Source organism: Oncorhynchus gorbuscha, linkage group LG25 (assembly GCF_021184085.1).
Source record: "Oncorhynchus gorbuscha isolate QuinsamMale2020 ecotype Even-year linkage group LG25, OgorEven_v1.0, whole genome shotgun sequence".
Classification (NCBI taxonomy): Eukaryota; Metazoa; Chordata; class Actinopteri; order Salmoniformes; family Salmonidae; genus Oncorhynchus; species Oncorhynchus gorbuscha.
In genome coordinates, this window is record NC_060197.1 from 34,292,963 (window position 1) to 34,314,886 (window position 21,924).

Below are 21,924 nucleotides of genomic sequence, written 5' to 3' on the forward strand. Positions count from 1 at the left end.
TGCTATTTGTAGGCCTGTGTTATTCTCTCTGAAAATGGAATGTTCTGACCATCTAAAATATCTGTCCGCAGGGCGCTACAGAGGGTAGTGCTTATGGCCCAGTGCGTCACTGGGGCCAAGCTTCCAACCATCCAGGACCTCTATACCAGGCGGTGTCAGAGGAAGGTCCTAAAAACTGCCAAAGATTCTAAGACACCCAGTCATAGACAGTTCTCTCTGCTACCGCACGGTAAGCTGTAACGGAGCACCAAGTCTAGGACCAAAAGGCTCCTTAACAGCTTCTATCCCCAAGCCATAAGACTCCTGAACAGCTTAATAAAATGTCTACCCAGACTATTTGACCCCCCTTTTTTTACACTGCTGCTACTCGAGGTTTATTATCTATGCTTAGTCGTGGGCCTCCCGAGTGGCGCAGTGGTCTAAGGCACTGCATCGCAGTGCTAGCTGTGCCACTAGAGATTCTGGGTTTGAGTCCAGGCTCTTTCACAGCCAGCAGTGACCGGGAGGCACACAATTGGCCCAACGTCGTCCGGGTTAAGGGAGGGTTTGGCCGGCAAGGATGTCCTTGCCCCATCGCGCACTAGCAACTGCTGTGGTGGGCCGGGCACAGTGCATGCTGACACGGTCGCCAGGTGCACAGTGTTTCCTCAGACATATTGGTGAGGCTGGCTTCCGGGTTAAATGGGCATTGTGTCAAGAAGCAGTGCGGTTGGGTTGTATTTCGGAGGACGCATGGCTCTCGGCCTCCGCCTCTCCCGAGTCTGTACGGGAGCTGCCTAATGTACATACAGTGGGGCAAAAAAGTATTTTGTCAGCCACCAATTGTGCAAGTTCTCCCACTTAAAAAGATGAGGCATGTAATTTTCATTATAGGTACACTTCAACTATGACAGACAGACTGAGGAATGAGGAACCTGGCCCCATTGCTACTGTGAAGCATGGTGTTGGCAGAATCATGCTGTGGGGATGTTTTTCAGCGGCAGGAACTGGGAGACTAGTCAGGAAAGATAAACGGCGCAAAGTAGAGAGAGATCCTTGATGAAAACCTGCTCCAGAAGTTGCTCTGGAACAAGTCTCTAAATGTCCAGGAGTGGCCGAGCCAGAGCCCGGACTTGAACATCTCTGGAGAAACCCGAAAATAGCTTTCCAGCAAACACCCCATCCAACCTGACAGAGCTTGAGAGGATCTGCAGAGAAGAATGGAAGAAGATCCCCAAATACAGGTGTGCCTAGCTTGTAGGGCCATACCCAAGAAGACTTGAGGCTGTAATTACTGCCCAACGGTGCTTCAACAAAGTAGGTCTGAATATTTACGCACATTATATTTCCGTTTAAAAAAAATAATTGTATACATTTGCAAACATGTCTAAAAACATGTTTTTGCTTTGTCATTATGGGGTGGGTAGATTGAGGAAAAAAACAACATTTAATCCATTTTAGAAAAAGGCTGTAATGTAACAAAATGTGGAAAAAGTCAAGGGGTCTGAATACTTTCCGAATGCACTGGATATACTATACATCCATTAGAAAGCACCATATTTAGAATGTATGATTCATATTTGACCTTATAAACAATGGCTTGACACTGGCATAATCATGAGAAACGCTGGTTGCTGATTTATATTTTAATCTATATTTCAGGCCTCTGAAGTTGTAGATAATTAGAACGTTCCAGGTAATATATTTAATGTTCCTCTAAACAGTTCCGAGACCGCTAATTGCGACTAGCACAGATGGCCTGACTTCATATTAGGTATCCATTTTTATTCCCCTGGCAAGTTTCCACAACAAAGCCAGATGCTTCTTCCAGGCATTTTAGGCAAACAATCGGAAAAAATGTAAGAGATGCATCACTCGTCTGGTAACGCTCTTAGGATACTCAATGGGAGGAAAAATTGATATAATTTTATACATCTCAATATGGCAGTCGACATTTGAAGTTTTTCAACTACTTAAAAAAAGGTTTTTAATTAACCGCCGAGTCCTGGAAGAAATGGATACCCTTTGAGTTCTGAACACACATTTGGGAAAGCACCCGACTTTAATATCTGATCTTTAATTCATCCATTTTCTGCCCGAGGAGGTGTCCTCATGATTTCAAGGCAGACTGAATCGGTCTGTTGGTTGACTTGATCCAGAGAGTAAACAGAAGTGTCAACCTCAAGTGAACTTTCTAACAGATGGGATCGACTCCTTGAAACCTCTGTCATTATCTGAGGTTCTCTCTCCTGACTGGAGGGAATCGCTGAAGCCAACACGAATCAAGACATAATTGCTCAATACATTATTCAAAGGTCTTATTACGGTTTGTCATTTCCAAGATGGCTGGGTAATATATCGATGCCAGCCTGAAGTATTCTCTATAATATACATCATTAGCAGAAAGGCAGAGTGATGGCTTTACTTTCTTTGCTGTGTCCTTTGTGACTGGGACAGTTACAGAGAGTCAATACTTTTCTAATGAATCACTTTCAACGTTACATGACCTTCACACAACAGCTCAGAAACGGACGGGTTGATAAGTAACGGCCGCAGTATGTCAAAACAAATGTCAACATCTAAGGCAGATCCTCCTGGATGGATTGCCCTTTGGCCCCCAGGAGGATTGCTCATCAATGGGTTAGGACCGTAGGATTGACGATAGGATAGGATTCACCTAACAGACTGTAAAGGATGGCAATCCGTCTCAGTCCAACACGTTGCGTTGCAAAGGTACTGCGCTCAGTTGTCGAGTCATGCTCCTGTCCCCCCTGCTGACTCTTTCCTAACAGGGATTTACAGCTGTGAGTAGCGCTGATGGTCTGCTAGAGAGGAGAGGAAAGGTGTGAAGGTGACGATGCACTGCATTAATGATCCCTTCCTCTCACTGCCGACAGTGACACGGACGCCGCCCTGACAATCAGCTGTCAATTACCTCAGGCGTTACCAGTGGGCCCCTGGAAACTTCCGGGGCAGAAAAAAAAAATATTAATTAGATCCAGACTAAGACCTCAACCACAATTAAAGAATTGACTCTCCAGGTGAGTGTAAAAAGAAGAGGACACAGTTCACCAAATCCCCAATTACAAGCTTGTCAAGGTAGCTGCCGAGAGAGAGAGAGAGAGAGAGATCTTTTGAAAACCAAGATGCTTGGACTCACCTTTTGCACTCCTCTCGAAATATGTCGCAGTAAAGGTTAGCCGAGAAAAAGGGAATAAGAAACTTTCAATTACGTGAATGGAATTAGAAACGTTTGGTTTATTACACTGAAACAAACTAGAAAATTAAAAAGAACCCGCCCAGTGGATACACACTAGGCAATGGCACAGAACATGCAGTTTCACGTCCATAACTCATTTAATTAGGATTAAATAAAAAAATAAAACCATTTACAAAATGTCTACTACAGAGACAGACCAGTGGCATCCAAAACACACACGTTCCACAAACTCAAAATAGTGTGACTATTTTGAAGATATTTTTTTCAATAACAATTGTTTTGAAACATTGTACCATAAAATAAAATAAACAATGATCGAAACAAACATTTCACAGTTGAAGGGAGAGCGCACGTGACATGCAGTCTTTGGTGCAGAAAACACACTACACAGTAGTTTCGTGTTTCCATAGTCCCGTTTTTATGTTGGCTGAGCACGAGCTCTCTGTGTTGATTATAGGCATGATCTGCCCATTGTTTTTGAGCGTTCCGTTTTGTGTAGCCAGGTTGAGCCCGTACGACTTGGGCTGGCCGTCCACCAGCTCTGTGTTATTGGGCTGCTTTATGCTACTACTGTCTTTACTCGTAACGGACGCAGAAGTCCCAGCCCCCTCACCTTCTCCTCCTGTTGATCCTACACTTCCACTTCCCACTACTCCGATAGCTCCGTTGCCTAGGGCGCTAGTGCTGCCCCCTCCTTTGTCGGTGTAGCGCGAGCGTCGGGGCAGGGACGTGCTGGCGTCACTGCTGTCTTGTAGCGTCTGACTCTGGTGGCGTTCCCTGTAGGCCATGTAGACTGCCCGTCGGCTGCACCGCGCCTGCTGACTGTCGTGGTGTTCGTGGCGATGCCGCCTGTGGGGGCCGCTCTGCACGCTGCCGTCCACGCTGGTGGGCACGTCATAGGCGTACTCGCGCAGCACCGTGAGTCGGCTGGCCCGGTGGGCCCGCGCCCTGTTCTTGTGATGCCGGCCCGTGGGTCCGTTGGCGGCAGGATTGTTGTTGTTGGGCCGGAACTGCACTTCCACGGGTGCCACGTGCATCTTGATCTCGTTGTCCACCGAGTGCTCCGTCAGGCTGTTGTCCAGCATGGCTGCCCCATTGGCAGGCAGGGCTAGTAGGGGCAATGATTTGTTCTGTGCTGCCTCTGCATGCAGATTGGTCAGTTTGCTTCCCTGGGTGGAGTTTCGGACACTTGGGCCACTCTTATTGGTGCAGGATGACTCTGCGCTGCTGTGGGCACACTTGGCCGCATCGTCGTTGCCCCTACCAACCGACCCAGCCGCGGACACCGTGGATGCCCCTGGCAGTGGCAGCAAGGCGTCCTCCTGCGCCGAGTAGGCCCGTCTCTCGGGGCAACAGGCCTGGGCCCAGTGGCGCCTCATGTCCTGGCGGTTGACGCAGTGGTGTGCCATCAAAAAGCCACCCAGAGCCAGCGCCGCAACGCCAAACAGGCAGGAGAACACCAGGTCGGCCGGCCTCTCCTGGGACACGGCCATGGCGCCAAACACCCACAGCGACGCGTAGAGCCCCAGAGCAACCGCTGCGCCCAGGAGCTGTAGCGCGAACGTATGCTCGTTCTCCAGTGCTGACAGGGACACGGCATGGGGAGCCGACACCGTCGAAGACGAGGCGTCGTGGGACTGGAGGTGGAGGAGTGTGGCCGGGACGTCTCCAGCATCGCTGCCCGCTACCGCCAGCCTCTGTTGCTCCTCGGCGGGTTCCTTGAGTTCGTAGCGGCGCTCGGGGTGGCGGCGCAGCTGGAGGAGGATGCTAAGGAAGTACATGCAGTCCACGAAGACGATGAAGCCGACAGGGCCATAGAAGGCCCCCAGGCTGGGCTCCCACGCCATCCAGCAACTGAGGAGAAGACAGAAGGGGAAGGCATCAGTACAAACATACAATAAATATTTATGTAAATGTGAGACACACGTACAATATCATACACACAAATGTATTGTGCAGATGTGTCGATATATCAGCTGCATTAAGTGAAAACACATGTTGTCAATGAAGCCATAAGACATGGATGGGTCCAAAAAACATTTTTAAATTATAACAACTTCAACATTGTTTTGTGTTTGACTCAACCCATAGCTCATTAAATCAAGTTTTAAAAAAACACACGCAGGCATTGAGTCTCTTTGAAAATGCGAAATGCGGGAATAGAGTATCTGTTCCGGAATATTCCACGGGGCGGGTTCCATTCGTCTCAGCTGCAAACTAATTAAACTCCAAAGACTTCAGACAGACACAGGTCCAGATTTCCAAATTACAACCCAAACAGCTGCCACCATAAAGTGAGAGAATGAAAGAGGGGGAGAAATGAAGAGGGAAAGAAAGAGCGAGAGAGCGACAGAAAGAGAGAAGCGAGAACACAAACAGAGAGAGGAAGAATGAGAAGAAAGAGAGACTGACAGACTTGGAAAATGGCAGCAGACGTGAGGTGCCGAGACACACACTATAAATAGCGCTCCCCAATCGGGCTCTCGGAACTTCACAGGGACTCAGAACTTTTCCTCCCCCCACAAAATATTTGTTATTTACATAAAGCTACGCACACGCTCATTCTGGCCAGTGGAAAACAAAAAGCAATTTCTCTTGGGTCTAGTTTTATATATACACAAAGCCTTCTGTCGATATAAAACATAACAATTTCCATAAACACACACTATAGTAGAATAACTCATTGGTTTCCATACAATGTGACAGTAAACTGGCACTACTTACTATGGTGCGTTGGTCTGGCTACCGTAGTTCTTGATGTTGGCGGCTGCGGTTATGCCACAGACGATGATCGGTATCCCTCCGCCTATTAGGTAGAACCTGGTAGGAAAAGGTAGCGGAAGAAGAACTGAGTAGGACCTGCTTGGGATCAAATTGGTGGTGAGTTGGTTGCAGAGGTGGCATGTGTGCTTCAGGCCTCCATACTGACATCATGTGGTGGGTGTTAAACCAACGACGCAAACCAAACCCTCTCTCTCCACAAGTCACAGCTATATTTCCAGAAGATACATAATACACACATAATAGTTCCTTGTAAAGGGAGAGAAACGCAAAATGGGATTGTACAGCATTTCAACTGATCCTCGTCCACACACTAAACAGTTAGTCTGACTCGGCTATAATGACCAAACCTTTTCATAACTGTGCATCGTGGGAAATGTAGTATTTTACCTCAGCATGGGTCGTGGAGGGGGCGGGGGCTCGTCCAGCTCTTCGTAGTGCTTGGCCTTGCGGGTCACTTGCTTGTAGATGTTGCGTGCCGTCACGCCCACCCACAGAGCTGTGGCCAGGGTTGAGTAGTGCAGAACTATGCCCACCTGGAAAAAAATCACCACCGAGCTCAGTCACGATCAGGATTCCACATTAAACAAACAACTTCATTATGAAAATGTTCAATGCGCCAAACTGTATGAGTGTACCAAGTATCATGATTTTATGAAAGAGTTCACATATTGCCTGGACTATATAAAGGCTTTATAGAGCATTCACAAATTCTACATAAGCACTACATAGATGCTTCACTAATAATTTATCCGCAAAATACTACGCATTCTGAAAACTCACTTCATAAAATGCTATTGTACTAATTGACCGTTTGTAAAGTTCCTTGACAAAGTAGAGCCTAGCTGTAGGATATGCTTTATTCTAGGGGGCAAAGCGTTATTTTCCAAGATGTTCTCTACCAGCTGGGCTCTTTGTGTTAAGGACAATGAGTAAATGAAAAGAACCCAGTGCAAATCAGCAGGGGCTGCTACACTGCCTTCAGTCCCGTTTCTCCTCCCTTCTCATGGATTTAATGGTGGAAACAGCAAGTGTACACTTTGGGGAATAAGGGTGGAGAATCAGGCATCACACTATGTTGCCAAAGGCAATTTTGCATCCTCCACAACATCTTAAGATCCCCATATAATTGTGAAGTGCTTTTGGCAAGGGAAGGCAGGTTGGCAGTCTGGCTGGCAGGTTGGTAGGCAGATAGGCTGGCACACCAGTGGGTTATGGTGGTGGGAGGGGGGGGGGGGATACTCACAGCTTGGCACACGCTGGCGTAACGCGTCTGGTTGATGCCACCCACGAAGACGCCGCAGGTGAGGAAGATGTGGAGGCAGAGGTTGACCAGCATGTGCCAGAACTTACGGCTGATTCGGACAGACCTGGACACGCAACCACACAGAACTAGTGAGATTCATCAAAACAATATCAGGGAATAAAATATCACGTCTGTTTGTTTGATTCATTCAAAATCTGTTACGAGTTTGGAGAGGTGGCGATGTGCTCGTGGAGTGGTGAACATATTAGTGGAGACTGGACAGTATTGGTCCCCAAACTTCCTTGCATTGTCACCCACCCCAAAAGAAACTTGTGCTGTGACCCGAAAGCGAGTCACAGTCCATCATTTGGTAATATTAGATACCGTACTACTAGTAAGATGGGTACTTGGTATCTTATGCACTAGGTATACACGGTATTAGATTCTACTAGGAGGTAGAGCTGTTACCTGTGGTGGTAAACGTAGCTGATGATGATGGCCAGCAGACAGAGCAGGAGGACGATAGCTGTGGCATAGAGGACTGGGTGGAGAGGCTCAATGCTGGGAGAGAAATACTCCACCCCAGTAAGATCCTGTGGGATACACACATCAAAATGTTTGAATGTCATCACTTTAGACAATGTGTCATACAAAAACAAATGAACCCTGAAAAAAAGGTATGAGACAATTTCGTCAACTCAGGAGATTGTCATCCGATTGTCCCAAAACTAAACAGGTAGTGTTTATAGAGCGTGTGAACCCGAAAAGAGATGTTGAGCCCGTCTTGAAAAGGCTAATGTCTCGATGTCAGTATCCGAAATACTCAGAAGCCTCGTGGCGAGAAAACAAAAGAAGAAGCGTACTGCATTTACTGAGGAAAACATGTTGGAAACAGCCTTATGTTGTCTCCCGGAGCCACATTTGTTCATTGAGTTTAAAAGGCCATTAAACCCCTGGCCACTCACCATGAGCACGGCGTAGTTGCTGAGCGAGTCACAGGAGAGCGTGGTGAAGTTGTCATGGTGCCGCACGACACGGCAGCCCTCGCTCTGCCAGCCACCCTGCCCACCCAGCAGGCTGAAGTTCCAGCAGGCGGGCACGGCGTCCGAGCCACGGGCAAACCTCCGCAGCGTGGCGTTCACCGGCACACGCAGTCCGCGCAGCTGGAAACCCTCTGACCAATCAGAGGCAGAGAGACAGAGAGAGAGATGAGGAGAGAGATGAGGAGAGCGATGAGGAGAGAGAGAGAGAAAAAGAGAGAGAGGCGTGAGTCTTCAAAACATATCCTGGTGCTTTTATTTATTGGTCCTTTTTTAGCTACCTTTTCTAAAATCCAATGCAAGACGAAAGGGTGAAAGGTAGCCTAGCGGTTAGAGCGTTGGGCCAGTAACCGCTAGATCAAATCCCCGAGCTGACAAGGTAAAAATATTTTCGTTCTGCCACTGAACAAGGCAGTTAACCCACTGTTCCTGGGCCGTCATTGTAAATAAGAATTAGTTCTTAACGGACTCGCCTATCTGTATTACAGATGGATCCCTAAATCAAAAGTCTTTGCCCAAACCACAAAATTCACTCTTAAAACAAGTCACAACAGTATCTTGAACAAAACCCATCTAATACTTTAGTGGTACAGTAGGGTCCATGGCGGACTCACCAATCTTGGCCAGGAGAACGGGGGTGGCCACGTTCCTCCTCTTCCCACCGTCAGCCAGCAGGGTGGAGTTGCCCGTGGATGGGAAGAGCTTGCCGTTGCGGAAGGCCAGCAAGTGAAGCTTGTAGACGTTGTCGTCGGCCTGACCCAGGTACTGAGAGAACAGAGAGGGGGGGAGCTGCAGGGACGCCTCCACCATGGTGTTCTAGGGAGAGACAGAGAGGATCTATTCTTTCATGTTATTTATCCTTTATTTAGTCCCATAGAGATAAAAAAATAAAATATGATTGAGTGTAAAGCATCATGTGTGATTCTGGTTTAACGTTTTAGTCTACAATTCATTGTTTAGTTAGCATTTGCTTAGAAAAGACATGGTTATATGGTAAGCTGTTCTTAGGTTTGTGCTATGGGTGAACCTCAAGACAACACACCTCACTTTGGTAAAACATTTCAAGGGGCAATGATGGCGATATCTAAAACGAATGATGCGTCATTTTCAGCCTATATATTGTTCAGGCTAAGGGGACCTGTTTCAATGACTGCTGCTGCTTGCACTTTGCAGTCTGGGCTACTTTATAAGCACTTTGTGACAAGTGCTGATGTACAAAAGTTTGTGTTTCCACACATTGGATTGATTGCCTCTCCTTCGGTCTGGATACTGACCTTGAGAGAGAGGCTGGACAGGGTGCTGGTGACGTTACACTTGAAGCTGAGCTGGCGGTCAGGGTTGCCGTCCAGGTCAATGCGCGGGCCCAGGTCTCGGAGAGCGATGCGTTCAGGCATGAGCTTCTGGAACAGTGTGCAGGTCATGCCATTGAAGCTGCTCGCCTTGATGGCGTGGGCCTCCAGGGCGATGTTATGGGAATTCTGGGAACAAATGATAGGACAAATACGCACGAGGTCAAATAAACAACAATCAGATGTACTTTTTAAATTCCAATAGTAAAAACACACATACAAAACGCCACCTCCCAACGACAATGCATTTACACCCCGATGCCATTTGGTAATGCGATCTTATGATCTGGCTCGATCTTACGGTGGAGTGGGCCTGGGTTCCGCTGGCAAGCTGGTGTACAGAGATCCTCTGGAGACACTCCACGATGCGGGAGCAGGCCCTGGCCTCGCGCTGAGCCAGCCGCAACACTCGCTCATCAGCGTGCATCAGATTACTGGAGATGTCCACCATCACGTCCCCCAACTGAGACAGACAGAACAGGGTTAACACACACACACACACACCACACACACCAAGAAACCACAGAACTACACATTGTTAACTGCAAATACCCGACAGAGGCACACGCATACACAGGTCTTATCAATCGAAACAATAGAGTGCTTTGTTTTTTTAATCCAACACTCAATGTAGTCTTTATTATCATCGTCCTGGAAATAACTGAATTTGATCCTTCGGGTTCCTCTCAGCGTTGACGGAGGGCACAGGGCTCTAGACCAGGGCTGCATTCCAAACACTTAACAGACACACCCTATCCCCTCAGCCCTCAAAGTAAGTGGACACTTCTGCTGACGTTTCATGATGTCTGACGAGTATACACTTGCAGAGCGAGGGAGGATGGATTCTTTATTTATTTTTAATGGACCACCTCGTCCGGAAATTCGTCATTCGTTCACCCCGCGATGATTGTGTTTTCAGCCACCGGAAGCTTGTGGGTGCTTTATATGCGCTACAGTCAATTAGGATTGCATGTCGACTTATATTAACTATGTAATTATTATGATCGCCAGCAAATTATTTACCCAACCAACGTTAGCCTGCCTAGCTACTTCTGAAGAAGGAAAATGTTTTATTTCTACATTTTCCAAAAGCTAACCAAACAAAAACATCATTACTTTTACAAGACGTGTTTGTGCATTTAGTAGCACGATTTCTAACTTATTTACATTCATTCTCCATAATGACGTTTTAAGGTTTGGCGATACTTTTCTTAGCGGATGTACAATCATCGCAAATTGAATTATGGCGCGTTTCAGGCCCCGAAGTGAACATTATTGTACACTCGTAAACTCCATTAACAACGAGGGCGAGGGTAAGTGGACGATGGTGTGTCTTTTACGAGTTTGGTGCAACATTGCTCAGGTGCAACATTCAAAGCCTTCCCCAATGAGCACAAACTGACAGGTGTGAAACCCAACAGACAAAGAAACCCGACCCGGCCTTGCTTTGCAATCCCCCACAGCTCGACAGGGAAAATCCCCCAATCCAGATCCTAGCTCATTCGCTTTCATTACAATTCCTCTGTGGATTGAAACAGGACAGGGTTGCTCTGTATCAACTATGAGGAGTGGAATAACATAAAGGGCCAAAGTATCAGCAGTAAGCTGGAGGTGAATAGACTGTGTGGCGTATTCGCACCTCTCACTTGCACACGCAGTAAACACACACCTAAAAAATACTATTACCTAGCTCTACTTAGAACATTTATTTTGGTTCTGACCCCATTTCCTCTCATTACACTTATGCCTGAGGCCGTGCATGTTACTGTCCTCTCCGAGTGTGTGTGTGTGCTTCTTTATATGAACATCTTATTCATCCATAAAGGTGGGACTGGGAGACTGAAGCGGGACTCACCTCCTTGTATTTCTCGGCAAACTTGCCAAACTTCTCGATCATCTCAGCCACGAAGATGACGTCCATCTTGTCTGAGAAGTTGGCGGCCTCGAATGTGTAGACGAGCAGCTGGCGGGCCGTGATCACCGCGTTGGTCATGTTCAGAGGCATCTGGAACACAGAGAGACGGAGAGGTTTAGAAGAACTGTACACAAGGGTGAACGCTTCGAAAAACAACACTTGAGTGTAGGAAGACAAAAAGAATGACAACGCCGACAAAAGAACGAAAGAGAAAAATAACAAATCAAGAGGGGAGACTTGGCGGGAGATATACAATAAGTTGAAGAAAAGAAAAGACGGACAAAGAGAGCAAATCAAACATGGTCAGACAGAGTGTCACGGTCACCTGGTTGATGATGTAGAGGAAGCGAGTTACGTCTTTCTGGTACTGGCAGCGGAAGTAGTCGTCCTTGGCCCACAGGCCCCCGCGGTCACAATCCCGCCGCGCACGCCGCTCCTCACCCACCGAGCCAGAGTAGATTCCCGTGCCCGACGCCAGCTTGTTGCAGGGCAGGTAGACTGTGATGCCTGCTAGGGTACGAGGCCATCTGAGAGGTGTGGGGGGGGGTCGAGAGAGAAAAACAAAGAGAAAAAGAGAGGGGAGCGAAAGAGACAATAGATAGAAAGCGAGGGACAGAGAGAGAGAGACATAGTGTATAGATAGAAAGAGGGACAGAGAGACAGTGAGTAACGTCTTAGAAGGGTGGGTTTGCCACAATGTGGTGGCATGATTCACAAGATGTGTTCCAGGAACATGGGATTACTTATCCGCAACGGCGGTTTACTGAGCTCGACATCATCATTGAAAACTGTGGAGCGCTTTAGTTCCTGCCCAGTACTACTTATTCACTCAATGGAATAAATGCTTTTGACAGTCACTGAACTGGTTCGTATTCATTAGTGCACACTGTGGGAAAACATACCAAAACAGTGTACAAACTAAACTATTGGAATTTCAGGTTAGTAAGGCCTAATGAATACGACCCAAATTTTACTACTAACAACAAGTCTGATATTCAGCCACTAGGTGGTGCCACCGAGCTGAGTTTGTTTCAAAAATAACTGTCTGGTACAAACTTGTTTACCTCAACAAGCTCATTAAAATTAAACAAGTACCTGATTAAATAAGACACTAGATATATATATAAATACAATAGATAAATATATTAGATTCATAAAATTGATTAATACAACTACAAACATTTACCTGAAAAATTTCACAGACAAATGACCAACTAATAATAACCTAGCCTAGCATAAAATGTGATAGTGAAAGTAGCACCCCCTCACCTGAAGTCACCCTTGTTGTTGGACACTCTGTCGGGTGGGCAGTACTTGGCGGAGCTCTCCAGAACCACAATGTCGACGGTACGGGTGGTGTTACCTCGGCTGGTCTTCACACGACACTCCCATTTCCCAGTTGAAGCAGGCTGGATGTTGGAGATGGTCAACGCACTGAGTAAAGAACAGAGGGGAACAAGTAAATCAAATATTACTGCCAAAGACGGAAAGAGAGAGTAGACCGCTTTTAACCATGTATGCCGAGAGGCACCATTTGCATCAGATGTTTAAATGCACAATCTGTCATTTTAATTTACAGTCCAAAAGTGGTACCCCAGCTGTCTCTTGTGGCCTACTGCTTAGCTGATTTAAAGAGGGTTAGGTCAGTTGTGCTTTGTGGAAACAATCAATCAAATCCTATTTACATAGCCCTTTTTACAATAACATTAGTCATCAAGTGCTTGACAGTAACCTTCCCTTAACCTCCAAGCAGCAGCAGGGGTGAGGAAAAACTCATCTAAGGGTGCCGTTCTCATTACCACTGTCTTCTATCTATCCACCAACCCGCCCACAAGTACCGTCCCCCTTACCTGGCGATGAGGGAGCAGTTCTGTACCATGCTCTTCTCGATGAAGATGCCCTGGGCTGCATCGGGCTCCACCATGCGGCCGTCCTGGTACCACAGCACCTGCATGTCCTCCGCCACGAACGAGGCCTGGCACTGGAAGGGCAGGCTGTCGCCCTGGAACACGACCTGACGCTGGGACGGAGTCAGCTGGAAGGAAGGCAGTTCCAGGGGTGCGTCTGGAGGGTAGGGGAGTTACATTTTAGTGCATCGCTCTCTCTGGACTGCATGTCTGGGTAGGATTGGGTTAATTCAAGTTATTTGTTCACAACTGAATTCTTCTCCTCAGGGGTGAAGCCAGGTGTGAAATGAAGCCCATCTGTAAATAGCACACCCAACTACCTCATCCCCATATAGTTTTTTTTGTTTTTTGCTATTTTGCACCCCAGTATCTCTACTTGCACATGATCTGCACATCTATCACTCCAGTGTTAATGTTAAATTGTAATTATTTATTGCCTTACCTCCCTAATCTTATTACATTTGCACACATTGTACATACACTTTTTCTAATGTGTTATTTTTGTTGTTTTTGTCGCACTGCTTTGATTTATAATCTTGGCCAGGTCGCAGTTGTAAATGAGAACTTGTTCTCAACTGGCCTACCTGGTTAAATAAATGTGAAATAAAACTTAAAAAATAAAGAGGGGATCATTTCAATAGTCAAACGTTGGTACCCATTTGTCACTCGGTCATGTGTCTCCACTTGTAAAAGCTGTGCCACGTATTTCCTAACCCGTGCAGTGAAGAGTGCCAAACTGATAAGACAGGGCAAGCACAAACAAAACACTGCAGTGCTCCGTACTGCTGGCCCTTCCCTTATCGCCTGTGTCATTGGACAACTCCCACTCCCAACAACACCAGCAAATAAAGCCATCTCTGAACTGAACACAAAATAACTGCACTATACGCCATTTGTTCTCTGTTCATCTCTTTGCATTTTGATATACCCTGTACATCCACCGAATATCAACTGTATATACCCTGTACATCCACCGAATATCAACTGTATATACCCTGTACATCCACCGAATATCAACTGTATATACCCTGTACATCCACCGAATATCAACTGTATATACCCTGTACATCCACCGAATATCAACTGTATATACCCTGTACATCCACCGAATATCAACTGTATATACCCTGTACATCCACGAATATCAACTGTATATACCCTGTACATCCACCGAATATCAACTGTATATACCCTGAATATCAACTGTATATACCCTGTACATCCACCGAATATCAACTGTATATACCCTGTACATCCACCGAATATCAACTGTATATACCCTGTACATCCACCGAATATCAACTGTATATACCCTGTACATCCACCGAATATCAACTGTATATACCCTGTACATCCACCGAATATCAACTGTATATACCCTGTACATCCACCGAATATCAACTGTATATACCCTGTACATCCACCGAATATCAACTGTATATACCCTGTACATCCACCGAATATCAACTGTATATACCCTGTACATCCACCGAATATCAACTGTATATACCCTGTACATCCACCGAATATCAACTGTATATACCCTGTACATCCACCGAATATCAACTGTATATACCCTGTACATCCACCGAATATCAACTGTATATACCCTGTATCCACGAATATCAACTGTACATCCACCGAATATCAACTGTATATACCTGTACATCCACCAAATATCAACTGTATATACCCTGTACATCCACCGAATATCAACTGTATATACCTGTATATACATCCATCCACCGAATATCAACTGTATATACCCTGTACATCCACCGAATATCAACTGTATATACCCTGTACATCCACCGAATATCAACTGTATATACTGTACATCCACCGAATATCAACTGTATATACCCTGTACATCCACCGAATATCAACTGTATATACCCATACATCCACCGAATATCAACTGTATATACCCTGTATCCACCGTATATCAACACCCTGTACATCCAATATCAACTGTATATACCCTGTACATCCACCGAATATCAACTGTATATACCCTGTACATCCACCGAATATCACTGTACATATATCAACTGTATATACCCTGTACATCCACCGTATATCAACTGTATATACCCTGTACATCCACCGTATATCAACTGTATATACCCTGTACATCCACCGTATATCAACTGTATATACCCTGTACATCCACCGTATATCAACTGTATATACCCTGTACATCCACCGTATATCAACTGTATATACCCTGTACATCCACCGTATATCAACTGTATATACCCTGTACATCCACCGTATATCAACTGTATATACCCTGTACATCCACCGTATATCAACTGTATATACCCTGTACATCCACCGTATATCAACTGTATATACCCTGTACATCCACCGTATATCAACTGTATATACCCTGTACATCCTGTATATACCCTGTACATCCACCGTATATCAACTGTATATACACTGTACATCCACCGAATATCAACTGTATATACCCTGTACATCCACCGTATATCAACTGTATATACACTGTACATCCACCGTATATTAACTGTATATACACTGCACATTCACTGTATATTTGTATATAAACTGTTCTTTCTCCCGAATAGCACAGTGGTCTAAGACACTGCATCTCAGTGCAAGAGGAGTCACTGCAGTACCTGGTTCGAATCCAGGCTGCATCACATCCGGCCGTAATTGGGAGTCCCATAGGGTGGTGCACAATTGGCCCAGCAATTGACCCAGCACAATTGGTAGGCCGTCATTGTAAATAATAATTTGTTCTTAACTGACTTACCTAGTTAAATAAAGGTAAAAAATTAAATATCTTATAGCTCTATACTCACTCTACCTAGTTGTATGTAAACTCTGTTGTCTGTATTCTGTCTCTAAATGTAGTCGATCACTAGCACCATATATCACCAAGTACAACTCTGAGCATGTGTAAAGGTAGCTACTTGGCGAATAAAGGTGATTCTGAACTGAAAATAGAGTGCAGAGCCAAATGCTAGAGGTTGCACGTCCATCTGTTCTGTATATCCAGATCAGATGTGTGGGCATGGTTATGCGTGACTGTGCTAGAGTTTGAAGATGTGTGTGTACGCATCAAAAGGTAGTCTCTTACTAGGAGCTCTGGTACAAACAAGGTGATGTAAAGGGGTAACAGGTGTGTGTTTGTGTTCTCACGAAACTTTGTATGTACGTGGAGCTTAAGGGCTTTAAGGTGATGAGTAGTTGTAGGACCAGGTGTGTGTGTGTGTGTGTGTGTGTGTGTGTGTGTGTGTGTGTGTGTGTGTGTGTGTGTGTGTGTGTGTGTGTGTGTGTGTGTGTGTGTGTGTGTGTGTGTGTGTGTGTGTGTGTGTCTCCTTACCACAGGTGAACAGCTCAGGCTTGGTGGAGGTGATGAGCTGGCCCTGCAGGGAGCGGGGGTAGGAGCAGCTGGTGTCCTTCACCCCCACGTTGTTGTCTTTGATCCAGTGCAGCAGCCACAACAGGTTGCAGTCGCACAGCAGGTACGGCGTCTGGAACTCCCTGAGGTAACGTGGGGACAGGCAGAGTTAAAAAATACATGTAAAAAGGAGCATTACTTTCAGTTTCATTTACAGTGAAAAGTGATAGTCCCTTGTTCGATCCCCCGTTCCATAACCTACTTTCTATGCGGTGTTCCTCTTATCTACATTTTATTGCCTCTCTGCGATCGTTTGTAAACTGAGGGTTGGGCCCTTGGTGGATGGAACCATTTGAATCTTTGTTTTGCTTCCTGGCTGAATGTGTTTGCATTACCTTGAGTTGCGAACCAGGAAATAAAAGTTGCAGATTGCACCCATTGGTGCATTTCTACAACAGGGTATTGTACTATACTCTTTAAAGTACCCCGAATAGAAAACCCACTACACTGCCACAGGGTGTCATGGAATAGCGTTGCAGGGCCTGAACTCTAAAGCATACTTACAAAGTCTTCAATGACACCAAGCTGTCAAACGTCCCTTGGGCCAGCGATGAAAACATGTTTCCTGAAAGGTTTCTGAAAAGGACAAGATGAAGGCTATCAATCATCTACAACAGATCGAATCAAGTGTGCCAATCTGTCACATCACACAATCGGGACCCAAACACAGGCCGTCATTGGCAACTCCACTGAGATGTCCAGGAATCTTAATCCTCACCTTTGCATCGTAGGGAAAAGCACATGGAATAATATGTTGCAGCTGTGGCACTGAGACCCGTGGGGGAACCATGGGTATTATGCTAATATCACAGCACCTGGACGCCACCATTTTCTGAGCAGGGCAATTACTATTAGGGCGTTGGAGCCAGATATGTCACTTTCACATGAATGTCCTTATCAATGACTTGTTTTTAGGATGGATAGGGGGGAAATGCAAACAGTTTTCAAAGAAAACAATACTATGGATCTGGCGTATTTAAACAAAGTAATAAAGGAAAAATAACTACTACTTACAGTCGAACTAGACTTGTGAGGCCTTTGAATATGTCCACGTTGAGGCAGCCAATGCGATTGTTGGACAGGTCTCTGTAGAAAGCAAAACAAATGGAGATTCTGGTTATATTCTGTCCTGATTTACTCAAGTCAAACAGCAGCAACAGTCTAAGAAACGTAATATGCCATCGTTAATTGTACAAACAGCATGAAATTCATGACTAGACGCAATTGACCTCATGTGGTGACTCGGCGAATTCTAATAAATCCACATTGTAGCTCAACAAATCAAAAAGTGGAGAAAACTGTCAACTCAATTAAAAGACGGGTGATGTCATTCGCAGAGACAGGTTGGGGCAGAGGCAGGGATTGACAAATCCAGGTCTGTCAGTTTTACAACTTTTCAAGGTGATTGGAGACGATGCCTGTGTTCGCCCCGAGGCGGTTTTCACATCAAAGCTCTTAGTAACACACTATACTAGTTGAAATTAATGTATTATGATTGATGTCCTACACATCAAAGTGTGTCTTTTTTCACCAGGACCTGACACAAAGTGTCTGCCAAACATCAGGTAGTATTATCGATCTTTGAAGAAATCGTGTTCGGGCAAAGGATTTTATTTAGTCTACATTGTGAAAATCTGATTTTGATCAACTCAAAGATAGTTGAAACGAGAAGAAATGATGATGGAAGGCAGTTCGAAACAACCATGTATAAAATCAAGGATGTGGTGTATATGCAAGCCGTTACAGCTGAACAAAACGGATATGCTAAACGACTCGAACGTAAACAAATGACTCAAGTGTAACATTGGAACGGCCAGAAGAGGCCTCACAATACCCTACAAACTAGACCCTGCTAGCTGTAAGCTACAACCCTAGCCCAAGGCCTAATGCCAGGGCAGCATCAGACACTTAAATGCTTAGAAAATAAGTGTGGAGCGTATTACGTAAACATCCTGGTGTTGGTCTAATTATTGTTGTGGTTCCTAGGGAGGGTGGCAGCTGGGGAATTTACTGAGTGAGGTGGTTAGTTCCGCCTGGCCTGGGAAAAACCTTTCAAGGGTTGCCAAGAAGTCATGCTGGCATCCCGTGTCGGAGGAGGATCACCTACTGGGGTGGAACTCCCTTAGCTAAAGGGATAAACTCCCACCCTGCCAATGCTGCCATGGCATAGGATTAGACATGGTCCAGTGCTTTGCAGTTGATAGTGCAGTGTGACGTCAAAGCAGCCCACATAAGGAGAAAATGGCCATCTCTCACAAATTAGCCACATCATCCCAAATATATTCCAACACGTTTGTTTTTTAAAATCTTGTGGTCTGTCCATTAAAGTAGCAGCAGCGCTCAACATTACAGCAGACCCAGAGCAAGCTGTCTGTTGTGATATGAGCAGATATAAAAATAGACGGGTGTGTAAGTAACAAGACGGGGTCAGTGACTGTTCAGCTGTCGGTGGAATGTAGCGGCTGCTGCCGGGTAGTAAGGCCCTGGAGTGGCCAGTAGGGGGTTGTAGCTTGAAGTTGCCCCTAGACACTGGATCTTGGGTCCATTTTCCATTTCCCCCCCACTAATGGTTAACGTCAGGATTGGGGGAAGGGAGGCTGATCCTAGATCTGTAGATAGGGGAAACTTCACCCCAGACATACATGAATGGGTTGCATCCAGCAAAGAAAATGTGCTTTGTCACGTCATAGGCATCTTATGGCTCTATTGACAACGTATACATTTAGCTGAATGCAGATGATATATGGGCACGTCGCACCTGAGTCTAGACCTACTTTCTGCACATCAGGACCTTGACTAGCTGTATCAGGTGGTTATTATTTATATTATTAAAACAGGGTTGGAGCTAGCCTCCCCTTGGGCTCTCTCCCCCCAGGGTATTCCAGTATCTACTCCACCACCCCTAGCCAGTCAGCCCCAAACAGCTGGGACCAGGCACCATGCGACTGATCCCAGATCAGATGTTTGTCCCATGACGTGTCCAAAGCAACCCTCAAAACGTTGCTGTCATGTTAGCTTTGCTTTTCATTTACTACAGTGGGAGCGGATCAGTTGCAGCTCGTATCCGTCAGCTGGGTTGAAATAGGATAACATTTCCTAACAATGTACACTGGAATGGACATTGACCTACATTTCGATTCATTACAAATGATGACAATGAAAAGGGGTGAAGTAATACATTGTAGCATGCACTGAACATGTCTGTTTTTTCATGAGAAACTTCAAGAAAAATGTCAAGTCTGACATCGCTCTCCTCTCTACGACAAGACGGATAAAAGAGGCAAGCAGCTTCGGTTTGGCCAAGTCGCTTGAGTCTTAAAAACGAGCGAAAATCTAATTAGGCTCTTTGAAGTGAGGTACAGGGACAGATGGGAGAAATTAAAGATTGGCTGAGGCTGAGAGAGAGAGAACACTGAGTCTTTGTCGGGCGCTTTCGCTACTGACTGCATTGGAAGAGAGAGGGAGCGTGTATTTTCATGTCCTCCCTGTCAATTAACTCCATCACCCTTTTCCAGAAGCAGAAGAGGGCGGGGCTGGAGGGTAGGTGCACTGCGTGCCAGCAGTCACCACAGGACTTCTGTTTACAGCACCAGGCCCAAGTTCAAGACTCATTTTACCTCAGCTACTCCTTTCGCACTTTTGCTAGTTGAGGAATATGTTGTAAGCGATATGTTGGAGACGCAGCCAGAGACAGGAGCAAATGAATGATTTAACCACCTCCTGACAACCTGTCTGTGCCGTATATTTCCACTGCCGAACATGTTAATTATGTGCAAAGACTGCTGTGTCTTCTGACCATAATACTGATGAATTTATAATCAGTGGATATCCAGTGTTTCTGATCAATTCATTTCGACCCAACGTTGACATTGTGTTATATAGGCGCATGCAAGATGAAATAGCTGTTTGCTGAATGATTTGTAGGTTGGCTGAGGGAATTACAGTTAGCTATACATTTAGGAAATATAAGTCTACAGTTGGTTGTAAAATGGTTGAGGCTTGACGAGGGGAAATTAAGCTCTGCCCAAGCCAAGGAGACAACCTTCCTGTCTCACTCACAGCTCCGCACTAGCATCCAAACTATAGTTTATGTTGGTAAGGACCGGCAGGTATAAGATGATTGCAGTACACAAAGGCGCACACACACAGACAGAGACACACAAACACTCAGAAGAGTGCACAGGCACAAACACACTCATACGCGCTCTCTCTAGCACAGACACACAGACCCACGCACATGCCCATCCATCCATTCCCCTTTCCATGAATGTGTGAAAGTAGATAGGGCCTCATGCAGTCTCAAGTGGTCCCTGGCAAGGGCCCAAGTGGACTGGAGAACTGAATAGAACATTGCTTGACGCATGAAAACACAGAGAATCTCAATGCCGATAAGTACCTATCGGCAGTCTATCACAGTGGGAGGCCGTTCCTTCTCTTGCTAGAACAAAAGTGGTACCTGCCGACCCGGTAGCAACGAACGTACCGATTTTACTTGTAAAATCACAATGCTTGTCAGTGGCCAACAACTTTACTTTGAGCCAATCAGAGAGCACGAACCCCCACATGGGAGAGCAAAATAAAAGGGGGATTTTCTCTGCACATCCACAGGTGAGACAGTCACACTTCATATGCAATGTAGGCTATGGGATGGTAGCTAGCTAAGTGCGCAAAACACTTATTCCAAGCTAGATAACCATTGTATCTGGAATTGACATTATAATTAAATCACAATGGATTAGCTAGTTTCCGTGTTAGCTGCTGAGTTAGTGCAGTGTCCTTAGCTAGCTAGCTATGCTGTGCTAGCTAACGAATATGCTAACATTAGCAAGTTAGCTAAACATTTGGCTCTTGACTGCCACTGGCAGTATGGGATAATGGAGTGTGAATTAAATAGTTTCTTCGTCATCTTGCTAGGTAGTGTATCTAGCTGTGGCCATCTGGCTAATATAATAAGGACTTTTTACAAAATAACAATTAAAATTGCAGACAGCTTGGAATCTAGACCATTAGCAATACCCACAGATATGCATTGCCAAACGAAGCTACTGCCACCT

The 21,924-nt window shown here is 45.6% G+C and overlaps 1 protein-coding gene across 1 annotated transcript in view; it reads right to left on the reverse strand.

Annotated features, from left to right (window-relative positions):
* Nucleotides 1-3,217: 3,217 nt before the first annotated feature.
* LOC124014004 (adhesion G protein-coupled receptor A3-like) overlaps nt 3,218-21,924 on the reverse strand; it is a 61,587-nt gene continuing 42,880 nt past the window's right edge. Inside the window, exons 4-19 of the mRNA XM_046328633.1 lie at nt 17,885-17,956; nt 17,375-17,446; nt 16,793-16,953; nt 13,381-13,594; nt 12,800-12,964; nt 11,856-12,057; nt 11,471-11,620; nt 9,917-10,078; nt 9,541-9,744; nt 8,881-9,082; nt 8,192-8,400; nt 7,695-7,819; nt 7,227-7,350; nt 6,371-6,516; nt 5,924-6,019; nt 3,218-5,053 (exon numbers count right to left, since the gene is read on the reverse strand). Of these exons, the coding sequence (XP_046184589.1) occupies nt 3,583-5,053; nt 5,924-6,019; nt 6,371-6,516; nt 7,227-7,350; nt 7,695-7,819; nt 8,192-8,400; nt 8,881-9,082; nt 9,541-9,744; nt 9,917-10,078; nt 11,471-11,620; nt 11,856-12,057; nt 12,800-12,964; nt 13,381-13,594; nt 16,793-16,953; nt 17,375-17,446; nt 17,885-17,956 (3,775 nt within the window). The 3' untranslated portion in view covers nt 3,218-3,582. The remainder of the gene's footprint in view (nt 5,054-5,923; nt 6,020-6,370; nt 6,517-7,226; nt 7,351-7,694; nt 7,820-8,191; nt 8,401-8,880; nt 9,083-9,540; nt 9,745-9,916; nt 10,079-11,470; nt 11,621-11,855; nt 12,058-12,799; nt 12,965-13,380; nt 13,595-16,792; nt 16,954-17,374; nt 17,447-17,884; nt 17,957-21,924) is intronic.